This window comes from Simochromis diagramma, unplaced genomic scaffold, assembly GCF_900408965.1.
Source record: "Simochromis diagramma unplaced genomic scaffold, fSimDia1.1 OVJJ01000585.1, whole genome shotgun sequence".
Taxonomy (NCBI): Eukaryota; Metazoa; Chordata; class Actinopteri; order Cichliformes; family Cichlidae; genus Simochromis; species Simochromis diagramma.
The window spans coordinates 3,242,643-3,266,257 of NW_024387398.1; the positions used below are offsets into that span (position 1 = coordinate 3,242,643).

Genomic DNA, 23,615 nt, shown 5'->3' on the forward strand with positions numbered 1-23,615 from the left:
GGGCTGAAAGGTCTATTGCTTTATTATGTATTCAGGCTGTGCATCATGTTTTTAAAAAGTAACAAATTAACTAATTACTTTTGAAAATAAGTAATCAGTAAAGTAACGGGATTAATTTCTTGGAGAAATAATCAGTAATTAGTAACTAATTACTTTTTTCAAATAACTTGACCAACACTGCGCCTTACACATTACAAAAGTTCCGACTTTTACTCTGAAGGCAGTTCCCTTTTCCAGTTGCAATTCCAAGCAAACCTTTCAGAGTTTCAATCCTGCTCAGCCAGTAGTTGGAGACTGTTTGCAGACAAGTTGTGTCTTTCATGCAAACTAGCTAGTTGCAAACAACCAAATCAATCACAAGGATGTTTTTAGTACAACACCCTCTTTGCAAGAGGCTGCCAGCTACAAACAGCATGCACTCATCAACCTGTTGGGGAATACACATCTGTAAAAGAATATGCTTCACTATTGCTGTGTAGAAATATCAGCAAAATCAAGGCAACAGGTAACCCAAACTGTTAAAGGCTGTACCATAGTTTTTATGTAACTGCAGTACAAGGTTAAAATTGAGATGTGCACATAAAACATTTTCTATAATGCCATATGTTGAAATGGCTTTTTATAGCCACCATGGAAATGTAAACAAATGGTAATATTTAAAGGGGTGAAAACTTTAATCTGCAGTGAAGGACAGCAGCACCATGTTCTAGTTCTGTATAATAAAGCAACTTAACACATCTCTAACAAAATCAAAAAGGTGGCAAACAATTCAGTTCTGAGGATGGGTTGTGGCTGCCAATCGTCTTGGCAGGATTCTTGTTTGCTGTGTTTATTCAAATGTTTCAGCCTCAGTATGGTTAAGATTTACTGATGACAAAATGTTGCATGTAGCAGCTTATGTTTGTTATTTTTGCTATTGAATCGTCTGCAGTCATACATGGATGATGTTAAACCTTCCAGAGTTATTTAGCTCACTATAGCCAACATGTTACGACACAATAACATAATGACAACCAGACAAACCTTGAGTTAATCACACAACGCAGGTCACTGTATGACACTGTAGTTAAGTAATTACTTCCAAAATGTTTCTCTGGCTTTAGTTACTGCGTGTATGGTTTTCTTGTAGATAAAACCTGCAGCAGAAGGACTTCACATGAATGTATACCAATACAAACATTATAAATGCTGATCTTTATTAATTTTTTATTTTGCTGAGCAAATTTGCTTAATTTGGTGATTTTTTTCATACTCTAAATACTGTTTTGGGAAAAGATTTTCCTCTTTTGGCATTCAGTTGTGAAACACCACCTTACAAAGCTCTTAGTCACTGAATGACCATGTTTGTGTGACAGCAAGACAGATGAAGAGATGTGTGTTTACTCGCGTCTCCAAAGTGTGTGGGTCAATGTGTATATCTCCAGTGTTTCTGGGCCATTCTGTGCATATGTGTGCGTGTGTATAACTCTGATTATACCAGAGCAATACTAACAGTTTTGGCTCATTTGTAACAATCAGACCTCACTTAAACAGAATAAATCACAAGTGTAACTAAAAGACACACGTGTTCAAACATTCATTTGTGAGCCCATATACAGAAAGCATAACTCTCGAGATACATCCATGTGTCTGCAGGTGTGTGTGTGTGAGAGAGAGACATTAGCCAGTTCCACATATAGTTCTACATATGTAGCCATAAAAATGATCAACAAAGAAAGCAAGAGCTATGCAGACCTCCCACAAAGTGAAATGTTACACACGCGCGCACAAGCTGAGACGTTCTCACCGACTCCGATTCACAAAATCCTGACGTTAATCACTTTGCACATTGTGTTTGCAGTATCTCAAGGTGTCTGAAGAGGTTTAATAGCGCAAAGTATCAATTTTTAACTCACGTGGGATTAACATTCAAGAAAACTGAGCAGGCTGAATTTCCATATATGGAATTTTCATTTTGCTGCTATTAGTTAGACCGAAAAACAGTGACATGAGGGAAGACTTCCAGAAATCTGATCAAAAATAATGACGTCAATATTTATTCATTTCTTATAATGAAACACTCTTAGGTTCTATAATATGAACTAAAATGTAAAGCCTTATGACCACAGTGATTTAATAATTTGGTTGTTTTGTTGACAGCTGCATGTTTTCAGACAGCACATCTGCGAGCCAGGAGATGGTAGATTATACTATTTTCTTATTTTTATTTAACGTTCGCAACAAAGATTTTGTGTTCTGCAGCATTTGTGCATGGCAAATATAGTACATTTATTATTAGATAAAGCTCGTGGTTGAGGAAACCATTATTCCCAGATCTGTGACAGGCCATAAACTCAAGTGACCTGCTTTAAAGTCAAGCAGGCCCACACAGCCATCCATCAGATGATTGCTTTCTACCTCACTTCATAAAAGTCACATCACGTTCTATATTATTATTGATTACTGGAAGTGAGCATAAATTAAAAATCTTATTTGCATCTTGTTGCTTACCAACTTTAAACCTGTTGCACAGAATTCAGCCCACAAAGCAGTGGTGAATCTGAAGTTGCTTACTATCTTTTTGCAGGCACGCGTAATCACATGCTGAGATATTTCATCACTTTTTTGGGCCCCACACTAAGGCTGGAGCTTCAATTTACACCGACTAACTCCCCCCACCTGTCAGATTACAGTAAATAACCTGGAAACAGTTTTCCCCAGAATTTAGGAGAAGATTAAAGACAGACACCCTCAGATGACATCACCATAACTCTACAACAACAGTTAGTCTGCAGGTCAGGTTTCAGCTGCTATAACACTTTGCGAGATTTATTTTGAAATCAGATAGTTACAATGAGATGTTCGGATGACATGATTAATAGCGTAGCATTAACTCAAACCACGACATCTCTACAACACAGGCTAACACCAAGAAACCTGTTCAAAAATGTGAAAAAAATCTTTCATGGGATAATCGTACTTATTATTTATTACTCCTGCACTTTTTATTTCCTCTGTAGTAATCATCACAGAATTTCAGTTTGACCTTTACAGCATGAGCCTCTCTTTTTACCCGTTTATATTACTGTGTTGCCCTGGAAGCCATGTAAAAAAAAGAAGTCTTGAGTTTCACTAAGAAAAAAACATGCAGCAGTGAACAGTGCTGAGGAAAGAATCTGTCCTTTTTATCAGCTTATACACATGAATGTAATTATGGGAGGGAATTATATTTGTTTAGTGGTTTGTCTTTTGTCAGTAATGAAGTGCCGGGTGTATACAACTCCATTGTGCTTTTACTACAAAAACCCACCCTATCACACACAAACACACACACACAATCATACACAGAGAGAGAGAAAAGAGAGAAAAGAGAGAAAAGAAGTTAGTTGCCAGGTTTTTAAAATATCCTTTAGGAAAAATAAAGCATCTCAAATCAGAGCCAGATCATTACTCCTTGCTGTAAGAAGGGGGGAAAAAGCAGGTCAACAATCAACAAAAGCTTCTATTTTCTTAAAGCTCCTATTCAGAGAGAGTATCTACAGCCCTATTTTCTCCTCCAGCTACCCTAATCTCCGTCTCATTCCATTTTTACTTTCCTCAACCTTGCTATGTCTCACTCGACCATCTTCACCTGTTACCCAGTCCTGTGTTTTTCCCCTAAACATATCATCCCTGTTCTCTATCATGTGCCCCTGCTGCTCTTCCTATCTTCTCCCCTTCTTCCTTCATCTCCTTGTCATCCTCCTCCATCGTTCCAGTGAGCCAAGTCTGTTTTAGATTAGTGGTCTCATGTAAACCTAAATTAGGATAAAACAAACACTGTGTGAGTGTATTTGGGCCTATATCAAGTTTGTCTCTTCTTAAATGCAAGTACAGATTGACAGACCAACACACACACGCACACACACACGGGAAAATAGGACTTATACAAACATATAAGCAAATATGCAGTCACACAAATTACTATCCTGTGTTGCCATGTTTAGCTCATTTTGACATCACTCATTGATTCGATTACTTATGGACTGTCACTGGATTCTCATTGGCTCTGTCTTGAGAGTCACCACCGTTGCTAAGCAGCAATAAAGAAATTACATTAATGCAAATTAATTCCATGCTGTGCGTCACATGTTTGTGCATGTTTGCTGAGGTATTTGCCCTCTTTGTTGTGGTCAGTGTTGGAGTCATTAAACAAAAAAGTCATCATTATACAGAACACTTTTCTTAAAAGTAATGCAGAAAAGTAATGCAGTATGCTACTTAATTGCTCACAGGAAAAAGTAATTTGTTATACTACTCTTTACATTACTTTCATGTTACTCTGTAAAATAGCTAAAAGGCACTTCTCATAGTCACCATTCAACAATATAAACCTGGGGCCACAACCCCACACACCAACTCAAATCTCCAATGAAGGCGCACGTCTCTAAGATCCTTCCATTAGCAGAAAACAAAGCTGATCACACAAAGCAAAGATGAAAACCCCACAGTTATTCTTGTTTAGAAACATGAACAGGTGGAAAAGGAGGCAGCCTGACTGCATCTGCTTGGTACCTGTTCAAGTTCAGGGTCTGGCTGCTGGGGTCGGCAGCTGTCACTCTGGGTTCTTGGCTAGCTTAGCGTTAGCAAGCATTCTTAGTGGATGCTGGCAAAGAACCAAAGTTGTGTTGGTGGCATATTGTGGTTGTTTCTTTCTTGGATGCAGTTTTCCACTTTGCCATTTATCTCTCCTTTTGTGCAATAAAAATAAAAGTCCATATTTATCCTTTAGTACCCGTCGCTATTTTCCTCCTCTGACACGGGAACTGGAATCAGCTGATTGTAGTGCGAGTGCATGAAGCGGGATCGAGACTAACAAATCCGAGGAACTGGACTACTGGGACCCAGTTTCTACAAGAACCGGTTCTCCATTCCCATCCCTACATGCATATGAATTAACACCTAGACTGTAAACACGAGCTTTACCCTACACGCTGACATACAAGACAAACGAGCTCAACTGAAAATGTAGTATGTGTCTGCATACCATTCCTCTGTAAGAGTAAGGAGGTCAAAGGGAAAACCAGATATCTTTATCCAAGTTTACTAGCTGCTCCACTGTTACATCCCCCATCAAATCATCTTCATTTGCGTGGTGAAATTACTACCACATGCAGTCCCTGTGCTATTTTAGTACAAACATATAAAATCTGTTGCTATGTAAAAACTTAAAGAAAGAAAAAAGTCAACAACCACACAACCTCCCACAAACTTCTCATAGTTTCTGGCCCTGCAGCATGTTAGCTAACTGGCAAGCTGCTGAAGTAGGCAGCTTCAAGGGAAAGGTGTTGCTGCTGTGAACTTTAAGACCGCCTGGATGGTGCATTCTGCCCCACTAAGACACACTCTGGCTTATTTTATTCACACGTCTGCAAAGGAAAATACACATAGGCTTAGACACACACACACTTTATGACTTGGCCTTTCCAGCGCTTTCACAGCAAGAGAAGCAAACTTAAACACTTTATGCATTTGAACTGCATGTTTAAGAATTGGTGTCAGAGACTTTCTATGAATATAAACACTTGTACAATGGAGTGAAATATTATGAACAAAAAAATGAATTTGGAGATCAAAATCATTCTTCTGTTTTTATTTTTTTAAGTAGTTTTTGTTCAATTTAGGAAAAGTTTAGAAATACAAACAATATAAAGTTGTTCATATGTTCATTCTCTGTGTAGGAAATCCTGAAGACTGACGGTTCTCAACATAAGGTAGCAGGAGCACGAAGATGAAACAAAGATTAAACACATACAAGAAATGACAGACCCAGCCATGTGTATGAGTACGTGCACCAGAAATGGTGAACCAAAAACTAAAATATAATTTCCTGCTGAGATTTTATTTAAAGCAGTTTGCTACAATAAGCCAACAGTAACACAACCACTTACTTAGCTACATGCAAACACGCTCAGTGCAACAAATTAGAAAGTATTGTTAACAGAGAAAGGATGAAAGAATTATCAGAAATTCTCCTCATGTAACCAAATCTCCCAAATTATCCCACTATCATCCCCCCTCTCTCCCTCACTCTCTCATGCTTTCCCTATCTCTCTCTCTCTCTCTCTCGCTCTCTCTCTCTCTCTTTCGGTTTTCAATATCACAGCAGTGTGTATTTATCTAAATATGTCTTGGGACAAAATCGCACTGCCGTCTGGGCTGTGGGAAACACACACACACACACACAAGCCACTAAAAGCAGACCTATTTTAGAAGAGCTCTGGTCAGGTTCCCTCAGTAAAAGCTTTTCCTTCCCTGAATACCAGTGAATACCAGCATGAGCCCAGTGGTGCAGCTCTTTCTTGGGGCCTATGAGCCTCCAGGTGCTGCTTTATCCAAGAACATCCTTTGCTTTTTTGCTTTTGTGCCAATTGCTTCAAAAAGGATTTCATCAAAATATAAAGGTAGACTGATATACATGTTAGAAATGCACATGCATTTTACTGGTGAATAGTGCCCTTGGTGCTGTGTACAAGGTCCTACAAGCTTTGTGGTCCAGCTACACACCGCAGTTTGTACATCTGGGTCATGTTTAATTATTAGGAAGTTCTGTCATGGGTCTGTGGTTCAGTATAAAGTCTGACACACACAGAATGACCAGAGTGCATACTTCTACGTCCAGCGCTTGTACTTCTAAATCAGCAGGAGAGGTGGCGTGAGAGAGATGTATTTATGTGTGCGTCTATGTGTTTATATATCTGAGACTTATTTGTTTCTCACCAGCACACAGTGGCGTGAAAACCAAACAAAAGGCCTGGAGCCTAGTGACACCAAAACAATCTTATACTCCCAGAGAGCAAAAGAAACATCAAAGCTGTTTGTTCAGTTTGTGCAGGGCAGTATTTCTAACCCTAACAGCAACAGAGCACACAAAAAAGAAAGAGGAATAAAGTCAATAAGTGAACGAGATAATAACCAAAAAGAGGAGACACATGTAAGTACAGACTGTTTATATTCACCTCTCACCCTTCCAAATCGTTCCAACCAATCACCAGTGAGGCCCAGTCTGTCGTAACCAATCACTGGACACACAAAGTTCATCCACTTCCTGTAACACTAACCTAACATTCCAGCAGGTAAACTATGGCAGTCGCCTCTAAATGGACAATTAGCCAAGATTAAAGGCAGGCTCCTCGTCTTTCTCCATTAACTTAATTAGGAGGAAAAGACATCTCGAATGACCCCCTGCTCTTTCCAGCCTTCCCTCCCATTCTCATTCTTCTCTCTCTGCAGCGTCTTTCCCCCTGGCTTAACTCGTATATTGTATTTACAGTAACTGTGGAGAGTTAAGACCACACTTTCACATCTGGGAGAATCACTGAAGCATTTGGAGATAAACTGCTTCACACAAGAGTAACCTAATGGTGCTGAAGAAAATATCTCATTACCATCCAGTCATCAGTGCAGGGATTTAAAGTGGGAACCTTCCATGCCATGATTTGTTGATCATTAGAGTCATCTGGGCGATTTTTCTCTCTTTTAACCTTGCTTCATTGAATTTTACTCTTCCACAGCTCTGGTTTCCCCCCTCTTGTTTAGCTAAACCTTTATAGGTATTTTTGTAATGCAAATTGGTAAACACCCAGTGAACATGTAGGGATGAAGCATTCTGAAGGATAAGTGGATTGGATAAAAGTCCTTACCGGCCTCCCTCTGGACATAAACTAAATTTCCTTCTTTCTATTAAGCCTCCAAAAGATCCTTTTAGTCTGAATGTTTGGCTGCTGATATCCTGCTGTAATGCAGTTTATGGGGTGCAGTAAGGAGAATGACGGAGCCCAGCAGCAGTGCTCCGTCAGCAGACAGCAGAATGAAGCTGCTTAACACTGCAGCTGGGATTTTACTTGGATGTGTAGTGTGTTACTATATTTATCTGTTTTTGTTTAGGTGTATCGTAAACAAATGCAAACAATCTATAACACTGGAATGAAAGATAATCATTACAAGCTTCATGTTGACGCATGCTAACCAACTATAATCTGACAGCTAGATTCTATCCCCAGCTAAACCTTTACTTTATTTCTTTCTTGATTCATTTTTGTTTTATTGCAGACACAAATTTAATGTATTTGTAAATTTGCAGTGAACATTCATTTTACAGAACATCTTTTCTGGTTGCTTATGTGATAAAGTGATATAATTTATGTACTTTAGCTTTGCCACACTGTGTCCAAAAATACTGTTTAGAAATAGCACAAGCAGAAGAGATTTATAGTCTGCTGACTAACTCTGTAATATCCATTATATGGCAGGAGCTACATTAAAATTTGCAAAGCTTCTACAGTATTTCACAGTTCATAAGTGTTGAAACATGGTCAAAGATCACCTTCAACACTGTGAAATACTCAGCATCTGAAGCTCTAGGGATTTATTCATGAAGAAAACGGGAAATATCTCTTTAGTATAACATTACTCTCATTTTTCATCTTCTGCCTTATGCAAACCAATCAAGCGTAACCTGAGCTGCTTAAATGGCGGGGGGGTGGGATCCTGTTGCTTCATGAGTAACATGGGCTGTGAGCCAGAGCTAATTCAAGTCCTTTTTATGCGCTAAACAAGCATGCAGACACACACACAAACTCCCAGAGGAGAAAGCGAAGATAACAGGATGAGGCTCAGTCTGGGTCAGCATTATTAGACAGGAGACCAACAGCCATCAAGTCACTTAACAAAGCAAACCTCCCTGACTCAGTGCAATGTGCATGAGGCACAAAAGCCCTGTAACCAGTAGCTTTCATTTTTCCATTTCAGATATCGTCAATACGTTATATTTCAAACCAAAAATTCATTACACTCTTCGCAAATGTATTTTACTCAGAGCTCGAGCTTACTATGTGCAACCGTGTGTGTCTGTGTGCATGTGCTGTGAGACCGCAGTCTCTGCAAACTGTGGGGGGAAACGACCACAGACTGCACACACTGAAACCCACAGACTCCAGTCCACGATCCATCTCAACCTTCCCATTTATGTTTTCTCTCCCCCCTACCAAGCACCTAGAGGGACCACAGACTCCGCTTCCTTCATCCATCTACAAGAAACCTTTATCTTCCACCAGCATCCCTTCATCCATCCATCTCCCTCCTTTCTCATGACCTCCGTTATATGTGTTGTCCATCAGTCTTTGTCAGGCACTCAGCAACAGCACTTAAGGCTAAATTAGAAAAGTTTCCATTAAGAGACAACCTCTTTGATTGATTCATAGTCCTGCAGGATTAAAGACTAGACTAAAAACTATTATCCAGTCTGATACCTCTTATCCGAACCCCTGCACCCTCCTCAAGAGTGAAACGTCTAACCCATGGCTATTTTCACTTAATGCTAGTCCAGCTCCTTCCAACTCCTCCCTTTTCCAAACCTCAGACCACAGAGCTTTAATAGGAGGGTTAAGAGGTAATTCCTATCACACTGCCATCATTTAATATCTAACCAAGGCTGACAGAGAGGAAGGTTACGAACCCAAACCAGAAAGCCACCAGCAAACCTCCTTGTCTCCTCCTCCTTACTCTCCTGCTGTTACTCTCTCTGCAAGTCTCCCACCATCTGACTTTCTCTCTATCCCATAATTCTACCTACATTTCTTCCTCTTTTTGCCCTTCCCTCTTATACACACGCTCTCTTCTACATACCTTGGTGCTTACATTACCACCACTTCCTTAGAAAACACAGCGAGGATGGGAGAAAAAGCACTAAAAAAAGAGGAAAAGTGGAAAGAAAAAAGTGCCGGAGGAAACTCCAGACACTGTAATTTAGATTGCGCTGATGGCAAAGTAGGGACATAAAGAACATGAGATTTATAATGCTAAGTTTGGAACACGTTCACCCTTTCCACTCTCCTGAGTTGTCTGAGAGCTCTATAGGGATCCATATTCGACCGGTGATAAATAATAGCTTTCGAGAGCAATTAGGGGTTTTATACAGTTGTAAGCCAGGAGGTGGAGGAAATAAGGCTGTCATTCACAAAGAAGAAGGGAAACGGGTTGAAAAAAAATGCCATGTGAAAATGTGCGTGTGATGGAATATTTGTATTCGTCTCCATTTGCATCTGTCACTGTGTGTGTCCCTGGCGTTTATGAGGACTTTTAACTGTGTGTGATCCTGGAAGCCACAGCTGACGTAGATGACAATTTAGCAGTCTACTCTGCCTCAGCAATATATCACACATCACCACAAAAATATGAAACACAAAATATGTCCGTCCAACAAAATATATCACGGTGAGAAACTAAGGAGGAAAACTGAAACTGACAACATTATACATCACTTTTATTCTGAAAAAGGTAGTACAGAACAAACGTTCTAATGATAAATAAGCATTGATTTAAGCTGAATAGGTAGCAGTATATTAATTAATACCTGTGTTAACAGTGGCAGAAGCCTGCAGTGGACAAAAGGCATGATGTACTGTGCACGTAATGTTTATTCCAGTCTTTCAGATTGTAAACAGCAAGTCAATCTCCTTATAAAGCTCAACTTTCAGGAATCCATTTTTGAGTATTAAATAGTTGCTGCCTGTAGGTTGATAGGTCGCTGCAAAAGCTTGTAACATTTCTTTGAGTCACAGCGGTTATGGAAGAAAGGGTTTGAACAGTGGACCAACAAATCAAAATGTCATAAAATGTCCACAGAAACTTTCCTGCAACACAATCCACTTCTCCAGTGCCAGCCCAAAATACTTTCAGCAAAGCTTTGGAAGTATGAGGATCTGAATATATGCACTGGAAAAGTACATTTAATTTATTTTGTGGAAAAAAAAAAAAATCTAATTTTTGACATTTCTTTGGACATGTTGATGTTGTGACACTGGAATGGCTCTGGCTCGCTGCTCAAATCCGCTTTAAGTGTTGCAAACCTAAGCTGACTATAGCTGTCATTCTCCGTGAAGGAGGGAGCTCAAAACCTTTCAATCAACATGTTAGTTCTCGCCAGCGAATTTGTAATTGTGGAGTAACCGGAGTATTCCTTTAATTTCTGCTTTTTGGTCAACCTACACTTCAAAAAGGTGAAAAAACATGGAACAAGAATCTTTTGAACAAAGAACTGTTACAGTAGCTTCCAATGGGTTCTGCCTCATGGAAACATTATAAAAGAGAATGAGAGAAGTGAGAAGATTAATGTCCTAGCGCTGGTATTTGTTATCCTAACACCTCTCACCATAGGCATGCACACACATGCTGAACACACATAAACTTGATATGTTGAAACGCAGCATCGATATGACACATGTAACACAAATAAATATCCAGTAGGGTGTACAAACTTATAGACGCACCCAATAATACTTATACACACAATTAAATTCAGGCATGCACACACACACACACTCTAACTCCAAGTTCTCTTGAAAGAAGCCCAATGTAAACAGCTATAAAGTTTAGGTGTTTCAACCTTCAACCTAAGCTGACTATCCTCTCTGAGGATAAAACAAACAGAGAATCTGACAACCTGAGTGGAAAGAAAGAGCACAGATGGGGAGACAGCATGGATGCACCAATGGGACTAAAACAAAGAGAGAGAGTATGTCTGGGAATGTGAGATGAAAACGAGAGAGGAGGAGGACAAGTGGGAGGCTTTGCTGCATCAGTATGACCTGCTCTTACACTCTTACACTCTGGGAAAACTCAATATTCCTGAATAAAAATTCCACACGAGTCCAAGCAAAACATTCACTGCAGGCACACTTTCACCTCCTAAAATCAAGCATACTCACACAAACGCACACATCTGACACTCACTGCCTTTTTCAACTCTCGACAGGAGCACAGAGCGGCACTGTGTCACCTGGCGCGAGACCTGAACCCTCAACCAGGATAAAACCTCTGACACCATGGTCGTGTTTTCAAACGGATCACGTAACACATCAAAAGCGGCACAAAAGGGGAAACGGAATGACGGAGGAGAGTCAGAGAGAGATCATGAATGGGGAGAAGATGAAAAAAAAAGAAAATCAAAGTGTACTCACAGTCGTCCTAGTTTGGGATTGGACTGGAAGAGAAGCTCTGGAAGAAACTGGAGCTTGTTTCTGTTCAGACGACTGCAGGGAGAAATAGAAGAAGGAAAATGAAGGAAAACATGTCGTTGGGAAGAGAAAAAGGGCAAAAACATCGTCTAATAAATCAGTCGCATCCGTGCTTTTGTGTTGACTGAACAATCACCACACAGCTGACTGAATGACCTTAAAGGTCAGCAAGTTTAAACTCATGGAAAAGCCTCTGACTTCCTGTGATCATGGCCTAGAGGTTATCACACTATGGTTTGTGTATACAGGTCATCAGTTTCTAGACTCCTTAAAGTCCATTAGCAATATATCCTCACTGCATATGCTTTAACCTGATAGTGTGAGATGGACCAATTTTGGGCTACAAGCATGTTTTAGCATAAAGTTACAAACTTACAGAGGATTTATACCGCTGTGTTAAATCTACGCTAGGTGGGTACGTCAGAACTGCAAACTGCTCTGAAATCCTACAAACCTTTGTGTCCTGCACTACTGTGACTGGCCTGTTCAGTACCGTCAATTCCTCCTGTGCATTTCTGGCTACTCTTTAGCTGCAGTTTTTGAATTTATCAGTAAGAGAAATAACAGTCATTTTCTCAATATAAGGACTCACAGATGTTATAATATTTCTGGAGTGGGATTGCCAAAACTCATCCATCGGAATGGATGCGAGGGAATGCAAAGAAAATGAGACAAATATGTTTGCCTCTGAAGAAAACAAAAACATGACCGCAACAAAGAGTGGGGAGGCAAGAGGGGAAAGAAATCCTAGCATTTTATTCATTTTTATCGTGTCTGGCACCTCATATTAAACACCGGGATGCAACCACAAGGTAATTAAAACGCTATACATATTTGTTTAGAATATAATAAATGTGACCAAAGACTTGAACATGTGCATTTACACAGAAACATTTACCTCCACAGAGATTTATGACCACGGGAAAAGTAATAACAAGTAATAAAAACAAGTTAAAGGCACCCACATAATTATGACAATCTATAAGTGTTGCTCTCACATACAGAATGTTTTTACATTCCAATTTTAACCACATCGTTGCTCATATGTTTGATTATTGCCACCTGTGGATGGTTTTATATTCTCGGCAATCTTTTGCAAAACTCTCTGATGCGTCTTCTCAACTATTGTGGGATGAAAATCTTTTTAGTCACACTTTATATGCAAAATAGCATTCCTTATCTTAGTATTTTCATTGGAAAATTAGATAAACACATGACTTTAAATTACAAAGGCCAAAAAAAGTGGAAGAATTCAGGTTGATGAACAGAAAGACAGTAGCAGAACGAGGCGTTTTAGGATAAAAGATGCTTCCTTGTGTATGCATGTGTGCAACGAAAGGTGGGGTTGGCTAAAGTAGAGATAAACGAAGACAGTGAAAGCTGAGGGAGTGAAAGTGTTATCAGGCTACCAAAGCATTACACTGAGAAACGAGGCGTGGAAGGGAAAAGGGAAAGAAAAGAAGGGTGGAGGGTCGCAGGGTCACAAAGTAGGATCTGTGCTGGAGAAGACACAGACACCAACCTTTTAACCCTGTGATAATGATAATAAGATAGTGGCTTTCACTCCTGTGTACACCAATGGAAAGAATATTTGAGTCCAAAAAAAGAAGATGCACACCACCTGAAATAAATAAGGGAGAAAATACCTGCTAGTATGTGAGTACAGCACAGCTACTATTACAGCTACGAGTCATTAAAGGACATTTGCTCAGAGCACAGATATAGTTTCAATGGAATAATTCTTTGTGTATTTTTAAGCATTAATGATGAGGTTTTCTTCCTACTTAGAACCTTTGAAATGACACCAAACCACATGTCTGTGGCATTCATATTTTATGTTTTGGAAAATTATTCCTATTACTCAGAATCACAGAAAAAATGAAAGAGTTTGGAGACTAAACCTTACTAATCACAATGAGCAGGGCTTTTTTTTTCTCAAATAAAGAACAAAAGAAATAATTTGATACGACACCTCTTAACAAATGCCGTTTATTTTGCAAAATATCCTTCATTTATAACTGAGTAAAGCACAAATGACTATGAATTCTGGCATTTCAGACTTTCTGAATGCTCTGACCCGAGGGGATGACAAAATAAGCCCCATGTTTTTCACATTGTGACTCCATAAATCACATGGACTCAGCGTCAGGGCCTCTCACCCCTGACCTTTCACCCTGGCAGACACAACATCAGAGACCCTGTCAAGTAAGCATTTTAAAAACCATTTTACTATCAGTAAAGTAAAAAATGCAGGCCCTTGTTATTACCGTTAATCTACTGCAGCAGTTTTTCCCCTCTTTAGAAAGATTCATTTTGGAGAACAAATGTCATCCTCAAACAAGCATAGATATTTAATTTCTGATTTATTAAATGGGCTAAAATGGCATAAAAACATTTGTTGAAATGACTCGGATAAATGAAATGCTGTCTATGTGAGTTCTGGCAAACAACTGCTAAGACTCCCAACATCCTCCCTCCCCCTCTTCTGTAACCTCTCACCCTTCCTGACACACTGCATTAAAGAGCCTTTTAACATTAAAGTGGGCAGTGACCTTCTGCTTTCACATCATATGTGTGATCTCCATTTAGAGTGAAGATATACACGTCTCTGTCGCTCAGCATATCTGGATTTTAGGAGAGCTCTGCTGACAGCTGCAGTGATCTAACGGTTTTATCTCTCTTCCCCACTCTGCAGCATGTATACCGAAAAATACCATCCATGTGTGAAGTAAATTCCTTCCCATTCTTACTCTCATGAATGATTTTACAACAGACACACATTTGTTAATCAAAATAAATAATGTTGTGGCATTCTTTTTCAGACTGCAAAAGCAATTTGAAAGACGATAATGACAAATTTACAGTGTTCAGATAAAATTGCATCAATGGTGAAATAAATTGAATGAAGAAATATTCAGCTTGTGAATTCAACATTCATTACAAAGCCCGTTCTTGGGTTTAGAATTGCTGTACACAATATTTTTTTATGAGGATGCCACTCCTAAAAAACCATCTAACACTCACATTGTGTCATTCGGTCTTTGTCTCACATAAAGGAATCCTCTTTCTGGAACCTGTCTTCCCATCATCACTCTAACCAGGACTCATAAACATGCAGGTGTGTATGTGTGGGAAGTGTTGTGTTGTACACTAGCACCCTGATTCTGTTTACTAAAGCCTTGGTGTGAGTTGACAGATACACACATTCCTAGGTAGTGTGTGAAGTGGACTTGGATATCAATCAGTTGAAATCCTGTCAGTGAATATGCTGCACAGAACAGCAAGTAAGGAGCAGAAAATCAAAGGTGTGTACAATTTTGTCAAAGTGGAAAAACAGCAAAAAAGTTTTGTGACAGATCACATTATTATTATGGAGCTCTTTGCATGCATAAAATACCTATTTCACCTCGCAGTATGGTACCTCTTTTCACATATGCACTATAGGAAGCTGTGTATAATGGCATACTTACAGTCTCTCAAGCAGTCTTAGGTCTTGAAAGGCTCCTCTCTCGATAACAGTGATTTGGTTGTCCTCAAGATGACTGTGGCGACAGGCAATGAAACAGAAAGAAAATATGTTGTAGTTATTTTTGTAACTTTAAGAATGCAAAAGCAAGACACGCAAATATACTCCGTGGCTCTTTGTGATCGCGACAAGGCAGGAAAAGTCCCAAGTGCCGATCTTTACGTCAGTAACTTTACACAGTTTCATTCGGCCTGTCTTCAAAATGATTCAATTTAAATATCAAATTGTGAGGCACTCGTGGAATTGGGAATGTCCATCTCCAGCCAGAAACAGCAGATAAATGTGTTTTTCTGGCCAGTGCAAACAACTCGAGAGACACTTGCACTTTTAAAAAAAGCGGTTACATAAACAAGCAATCAGTGCACTGAACACATGAATCTGGCACGAAACAAACATTTTGTGACACAAAGTATTTCACAAATGTTACAACCTACCACTCCAAAAGAAACAATTAACAAACCATCTCTTTCTCATTCTTCCGTTGATATCTTCTCCATTTCGCTTCAGTCATTTCTGCGGTGCTCTCAGTGTAACCCATATCTCCCCTTCATTGCTTTCTCAGTGTTGTCATGTTTTGGGGGCAAACTAAGGTTTTCCAGATGGGATAGAGAAATGGAGAGAAAACATCTCAACTGATATGTGTGTTTATATTTTCTGTCTGAGGATGTTAGGAGTGACATGTCCTGAAAGGAAGACAGGGAGGAAGAAGCTGAAGGGGGGAAAAAAGTGGATGATGTGAGGAAGAAAAGAAAACATTGAAAAGCAAAGGTGGAGAAAAGTGAAAGGAAGATACAAGCCAGATATAAACAGCGAGATGTAGAATGACAAGCTGGATCAAGTGAGAGACAAGCAAAGACAAAAGAAGTCATCTCAAAAAGAGTCCTGTCTGGCCTAACATGTGGACTTTGAATTGTTTTGGCACGCGTCTTCTTTAAATATTCTTTCAAACAAAACGTTTACATATCCAGGCATTAATCCATGGCCTGTCATACTGACTCTACACAGAGACACACAGATATGTTGGACTTGGATGAAAGATAACAAGCTCAGACAAACGCGCTCGCACATTCATATATATATAAAGTATGTAAACATATAAATAAAAAAGTCAGAGCATCTTGAAACACTTTCGAAGAACTGGCGCACCGAGCGATGGTAATTGGCTTATTCTCACAATATTGTTCATTTTGTATAACGAAACATTTTCCAGGAAAAATAACTCTTGATTACAGGGAGCATTTTTTGCTTTATAAAAATGTTTTTCAAAAAAATCATCAGTAATATTTGCTGTTAACTGAAATAAATAAAAAATAGCTCCAGCTTTTGAGCATTCTGAATCAGTTTCTAAACAGAAACACCCCAAACACATACGATAAGGTATGTGTGGAATCGTTTAACGCAGGTAGGGAGTTATGCACTGGTAGCAAGAATTCCCAAACACACACATAAGCATGTGTACATTTCTGACTCCGGCATCAATCATAATTTACAATCAAGCCAAGATTAATCCAGCATGTTCATTCCAGCATAGCAGCGTTTTTTTTTTTTGTTCCTGTCCTTATAGAAAAGCATTTCCTGTGTACTCCAGGGAAAGCTAAATCAAGGCATAACTCTGAATAACTATCAAAGTTTATTTGTCCAAATGAGAGATCAACCGCACGCTGATTTATTGAATGAAGTTTAGAAAGGCTGTGGATGTTAAGCCAAACACATGGTGCGGGGAGTCAATGCTGGCATATCGCTCAGATGAGGTATTGTTTTTATATTGGTCTGTATCAAGCATTAGTCATCCACAGAGACATTGGAGAAAGATGGGGGGGGGAAAGAGAGCAAACAAGAATTGAATTCATGTGTGTGGGGACTGGAGTGTCTAATAACTCGAACTTCAGTCAACGGTTATAAAAAGAACAATGATGTCACGCTACCTTACAGCAAACTGCGAGAACTCGGCCTCTGAAGGAAATAAGGAAATACTTCAGGGGATATTAACTTCACTTATTATTTACACACACAATGGGTGAAACCGCACTGAATTTCCCCGGCCAAGCGTTCAATATCAAGTACAAGTTTTCACCTACATCTAAATTTGTTTGGAATTACTCAATTTCGCCACAATCTGGAAGAAATCTTGCAAAGTGAGGTTGCCAAAGATATTAGGCTAAGTGTTGTTCACGTAGCGTGCATGCAGAGGCAAGCTGTGTTGTGCAAATTTAAAGAATATCCAAACCCTTGAATCAAATTCGATGTTTTCGCATGAACAGAAAACAGCTCGCCGTGTGATCGATTGATTTGGAAGGTTTGAAGCGTCACAAATCAGTCTAATTACGAGACTTTTATTTTACGCACCCCGTGGTCTTTGGTGGTGCAAACGCAAAACCAGATCGCTTAGCTGTTTGGATGTTTTTAAACAGAAGTGAGATTACATGAGGGCAGACAAGTCATTCTGCAGGACAAATTATCAGTAATTACAGCTCAGATGTAAGCAGGGGTATTTAGGAGTTATACTGTTTTTTTCTGTAACCTAGCCTGGGAAAAATGTTAGCGGCTTTAAACAAGTTCTCCCATAGGAGGCACATATGGCTGAAATGACTGGACTCTCAGAACTAGGCACTTATGTTTGTCTGTGAGAGAGAATGAATGAGATAGAGTTCTGGTATATAACAGCGATACCTATTAAAGCAAAGATAAGACAATTTTTGGTGACCATGTGTGCTGTAGGATCCAAAATACTAGAATATGTATGTCTCTGAAAGTGCGCTTTCTCCCGACCATCTCCTCTTTCCCAAGCCGTCTCCTCCCAATTTCTTTCAGAGATTTAGAGAAGAGAAATGTCACAGCAGTTTATCACAAGCCACATGAAACGACTTGCTGGCTTGCCACACTCAGCTCACACACATATACACTGCCTTTTTCTGTGGGTCCTTCTCACAGTGTTTCATGCATGCAGAATGCAAACACTTACATTTTTAATTTTTCTGTGTTTTACTTAAAAAACTCAAGCACAGATGAATCCTGACCCAGTGACTGACATACGTTCCAAACTCCACTTTGGTCCTATATTTAGGAATATGAATAAACAGATGCCAATACAAGCGCAAACACTCACATGTAGAAACTCGTTTCCATTCCTTAGCGGATTTGTACTGGGAGTGTATTTTTATCTGCTGGTTTGGTTAAAACAGAGTGTGGAGGGAAGCTGCATGCAGCCAGCGGTGATTATAGTTATTAAAGTTCTCACATACACACTGATTTTAGCCGCTTATGGAAAAGGAGTGAGGGAGCCCTTGAACTTAATTAGGACAGCTGAGAGAACGTGAGCAGTCAATCTCAACTAAGTGTAGTTATTCAGATATGATAAGCCAGAAAGGTAAAAAATACAATATATACACTTTATACTTTAAAGATTTTCATACGTTTCCCAACAAGGACCTGCTCAGTGTTTGGTAATTGTAATGGTGGCCAGAGTGATTTAGCTCCCTTTTTCCTGCCCCAGAAACAAGATCATTTCTGAACAGATAAAATATCAGAACGGTTGAAATCTCCAGTGATGCACATGAAATTGGTTCAGGCTGCACACCCCTAATGCTCTACAGGCAATCTTGTTTTTAGTCAGTGTGTACATAACAAAAAACTTCTGTTACATATGAGTGAGTATTGTTTTAAGACCAGCAGTATTTCTGAAGCACTTTTTGTGCTTCAGTTTAATAGATATGATTCAAATTCGCCTGTTTGCATATCTCTAAGCAATCATGCTACTGCTTTGAAATTTCAGCTTTGGTTTTCCCAGAATTGCAAAAGTCAGCGTTCCCCAGCATTATTCAGAAAGACTTGAGAGTCTAATTTGAAATCTCTCTTTTTTTCATAGGAACAGTGACTAACTCTTTCAGTATGAGTTGCTTTACTTAGTTTCCCATCGTCGTATCCGTACCAGGTCAACATCTCGCTGTTGTGCTGCTTGTATAGTAAATGGAAGTCGTGCTGCTTGTTGCTGGCATGTCAGCTCACCATTACTCTATTATTTAACCTTGTAAATATCCAGTAATTGCAAAATCCAACTCCTTGGATAGTACACTTGCATGCTCTCTTGTTCTAAATGCCCTCATTAGGATGGGAAACTTTATTTTATAGAGACTTGTTTCCCCCTATAGCCATATACGGGCCCATTAGGTAAATATACCATTTGCTTAATTGCTACAGCATGGAACTTTTTTGTTAATGGGATTCCTTGTAAAGAAACAAATACAAGTCACAATTAGGTATTAAAGAGAGGACAGATTAAAAGACCTGATGGTACTGTATCTGGTAGATTCAACTTAATATTAGCCAACTTAGTACCTAAGAAGGAAAAAGTAAAGTGACTTAATGATGGCAACTATCTGGAAGTGCTGGTTCCTCGCATGCAGCACATAAGAGGAGATAGTCAGCTTCAGAGGATTCTGCTAGAAAAATTTAGGTTAGTTTAAGCAAGCAGCTGCCTGGGTAGAGTATACAGAAGTCAGGATGCATAATTCCCAATGGCCCGCTCTAAGTTCACTAGACAATTACCTGCTCTGTTCTCGCATGGGTGCAATCAGACATTATACAGACTGTGTACAAAGGCACCATTTAATGTGTAATCAGACATTTGTATTCTCACATACAGCTCAAAGAAGCAACATCAAGAAGATTTCAGCAGATAACAAAATACTTCAGGTAACTGCAATCTGAATTATACATTTTCATACATCCTGACTGATTTAAAATAAGTTAAAGTCCTCAAATAAACTGGAGGGAATGTGAGCAAAGCCTAATGTTTTACTGACTAAAAATTTAATTGAAAAAAGGAAAGAAACTTACAGAATCCTGAGGTTCTTGAGGCCAGAAAAGTCCACTTTAGTGATTCTGGTGATGTTGTTTTTATTCAAATCCCTAGAAAGAGAAAAACAGGATAAAAATTACTTATTCAGTCAAAATTACATTCAGTTGTGAGTATAATGTAACTTTAACACAACTGTGAAAGCAAACAAGCGCCCACCAAGTGGCAGAAGGACAGGGCATGAGAATGCTCCACAGCATATAGGCCCACACACATGCATACAAGTGCAAACACAAGCACACCAAGCACAGAGAAACTTCTGTTCTGATGCACAATTATTTACTGGAAAACAAATTTTTCAATTAAAATTTTTTTTTCTCTTTCCATTGTCACAGTTTAAAAGCTTATCGTGTTTCCTGACTGTCATTCAATTAGTTTTAACTACGGGCGCAAAATGTATACATACTGCAATATGAACTGACAGCCTGAGTGTGTGTGTGCGTGTGTGTGTGTGTGTGTGTGTGTGTGTGTGTGTGTGTGTGTGTAGACTGGTTCCCTTTATATGGGTTTGATGTTTATTGAAACGCTGTCGCACTGCAGGAATTAGGGCAAGGAAAAAAAACATACGCACACACAGAAAGAAAGGGCACACACAAACAACACACACACAATGTTCTCTCTTATTTCACACACAGAGCTCCTCCAAAGCTTTCACTCGCTCTCAGAACCATAGACACACACACACACAAACAGAACTAGGTTTTGCCAACGCAGGCAGCGTGTGTGTTTTTCATAATACACCTAAACATTTATAAATCTGATTTAAGACGATATTAGGTTTCAAAAGGCTTCCTCAAGCTGACATAGCAAGGGCCACTAATAGGAGCCATTCCCCAGCTTGTGACAGGGAGGGTTGCTATAGACCAGACCAGTCCTCCAAAGCGCAAAATGGGGTCCTTGGTCCAACAGGGTGTTCTTGAAAGGGCTCCAGAGTAACGAATAACTACAATATCTCATATGCAGCAGTGGGATGTCACAAAAATGACTGATCCAACCCGGCACGTCAGATGAAGTATAGGAAGGCTGGCTTAAATCATAAGCAACAAGAAATGAGATCCCTGTCACGTACTTGTGTTTACATTCAAAAATATGAAACACTGAAAAGGGTTTGAATGTGAATATTTTATCCAAACAATAGATCAGATGGCAATATCGCACATGATCACACAATGTTTTCACACAACAACTTCAAATATTTTCCACAGATATTCTTTCTCATAAATGGCACACAGCAGGAAAATGTCCATCCATACTACTAGAAAAGGGGTTTGTGTGGTTTGGGCAGGGGAGCGTTTCTAATGAAAAGTTAAAAACTCTGCAGAGAATAGTAGAAACTCTCAACTCAGTGGATTTGATTTACAATGTTTCAGTTCATTCTCACCCCTGCCCTCCGCCTCTTTTCCAGACACGCCTTTTTTCCCCACAATAATGTGTTAATAAAACACGTCAACACTTAATGGCATAAAATGAAAGTAGATCTTTAGGTGATGAATGCTTGAGAACATTTAGCACAGAAACAACCAAACTGTTTTACTCAGGTGTTGGTGAAGACCAAAATGTTACTGCGGCAATGCTGTTCATGACTACTGGAACAAAACGACCACCACATGATCAGGAAAACAAATAATAAATAATAGTTTTGTGGGACGATATAACACTGCATGTTTAAAATAGATTTTAAATCTATCATCGTCTGTCAGATGCCCAGGGGTTTGGAAGCAACCGCTATTTTATTCACAACGTCTCTGGTTTGAGTGCAGCCCACATTTCTAGCTGAAGTTAGCTTTTGCTTTCCGACAATAAACTGACATGTTGAGAAATGAGCTTGACATAAACATCCTCTGCTTAGGTATAATACTTTTGCATTAATGTATAGCTCACTAAAGCAATGAACTGAGAAAGACAAAGAAAGCAGAATGAAGTTTCACGTTGATGCCGAGTCTCATCCATCTTAATGTTTCATGTGAGACATTCGAGACACCAGATAACATTTTGACAGTGAGCTGCTTCACTATCCAGACTATAAGCTGCTGGTTCTTGTCACAAGCTTTCCAAGTGTTTGGCTTTGCCAGTTCCTTGAAATGCAAGACACTGACAATTACTTGATAAGCCTTCTTGGGGTTTGATTTATTAATTTGAACATGAGGAAAGAGTTGATTTGCTTCAGAAATAAACTGTTTTTCTTGTTCATGTTTGTTACTCTACCACACTTATAGTCTGGCTGTACAGAAGCTGAGAGGTTTTCACCCTACCCCTGCGAAGATATTGACTGCGCATCATTGGAAGCGGATGACATAAGTATCTGACAAATGTTTACTGGTTGACAAGTGGGCTGGCATAGAGAAGAGGGTAACAGTGAGGTTCACTGGGAATGGGAGGCTGGCTGATGGACCAACAACAGCACAAGTAAGAGTAGCCTACAGACTGGGTGTACCACATGCTTTTTACACTGCCTCCAGATGGGCATCCCCTGAGTGGAAAGGACAGCGAATGCACTACCACTGCTTGACCATAAATCTGGCTGTACCCTCTGCTATCTCCCCTTATCTTTCAGACAGTAAGATAAGACCAGCCTAAGTGACAAGTGGCATGGGTTGATGGACCACACTAGCTGCCACTTTCCTGTCACCTGAGAACAGGAAACCGTGACTAAAATTCTCACACGGGTTAATCTTATTCTACTAATGGTTCGGACTGCTGATGGTTGTGTAATGACATGGGAGTAATGTGCTTGACCATTCCTGTCCCTCCCTTTATGATCCATCTCTGATGGCTGATTCCAGCAAGTCAAACAGGTGCACCAAACATGTTCTTGTCAGTAAAACTGTTTTTCTCTTGAATCATCTCAAACTAATTTCTTGAACATGACATTAAGTTGACCGTACACAAATGGACTCCACACTCTTCATGCCATACATTCACCTTGTTGAATGTATGGCATGAAGAGCAAAGGTAGCTCGGAAGGCAAAAAGAGATCCACCACCATAATGAAAAAGCGTACCTAATGAAGTGTTTAGTGGATGTGTAGCTTACCCTTGGTTACAATCTTTCAGTTTTCTATTTACGCTCCATCCTCCTCCTCATCTATCTCAAATCTCTCTTTGATCATTGCTCTCTAATGTCCGTCTGTCAGTCCCTCGCAGCCAGCTTTACCCAGCGTTCCCAGCCTTACTCTCCACTTTTCTTCTTCTCAGTAATC

At 39.5% G+C, this 23,615-nt stretch overlaps 1 protein-coding gene across 3 annotated transcripts in view; it reads right to left on the reverse strand.

The window, feature by feature from the left end:
- slit3 (slit homolog 3 (Drosophila)) overlaps positions 1–23,615 on the reverse strand; it is a 236,253-nt gene that overhangs the window by 199,688 nt on the left and 12,950 nt on the right. For 2 of the 3 annotated variants that reach the window (XR_005693007.1, XM_040010459.1), the window contains exons 2-4: positions 20,398–20,469; positions 15,506–15,577; positions 11,979–12,050 (exon numbers count right to left, since the gene is read on the reverse strand). Coding sequence is in view for 1 of the 3 variants with exons in the window: in XM_040010459.1 (XP_039866393.1) it covers positions 11,979–12,050; positions 15,506–15,577; positions 20,398–20,469 (216 nt within the window). In the remaining 2 variants the exon portion in view is untranslated. Of the gene's footprint in view, positions 1–11,978; positions 12,051–15,505; positions 15,578–16,021; positions 16,147–20,397; positions 20,470–23,615 lie in introns of those variants that run through there. The other variant, XR_005693008.1, reaches the window with a different exon arrangement.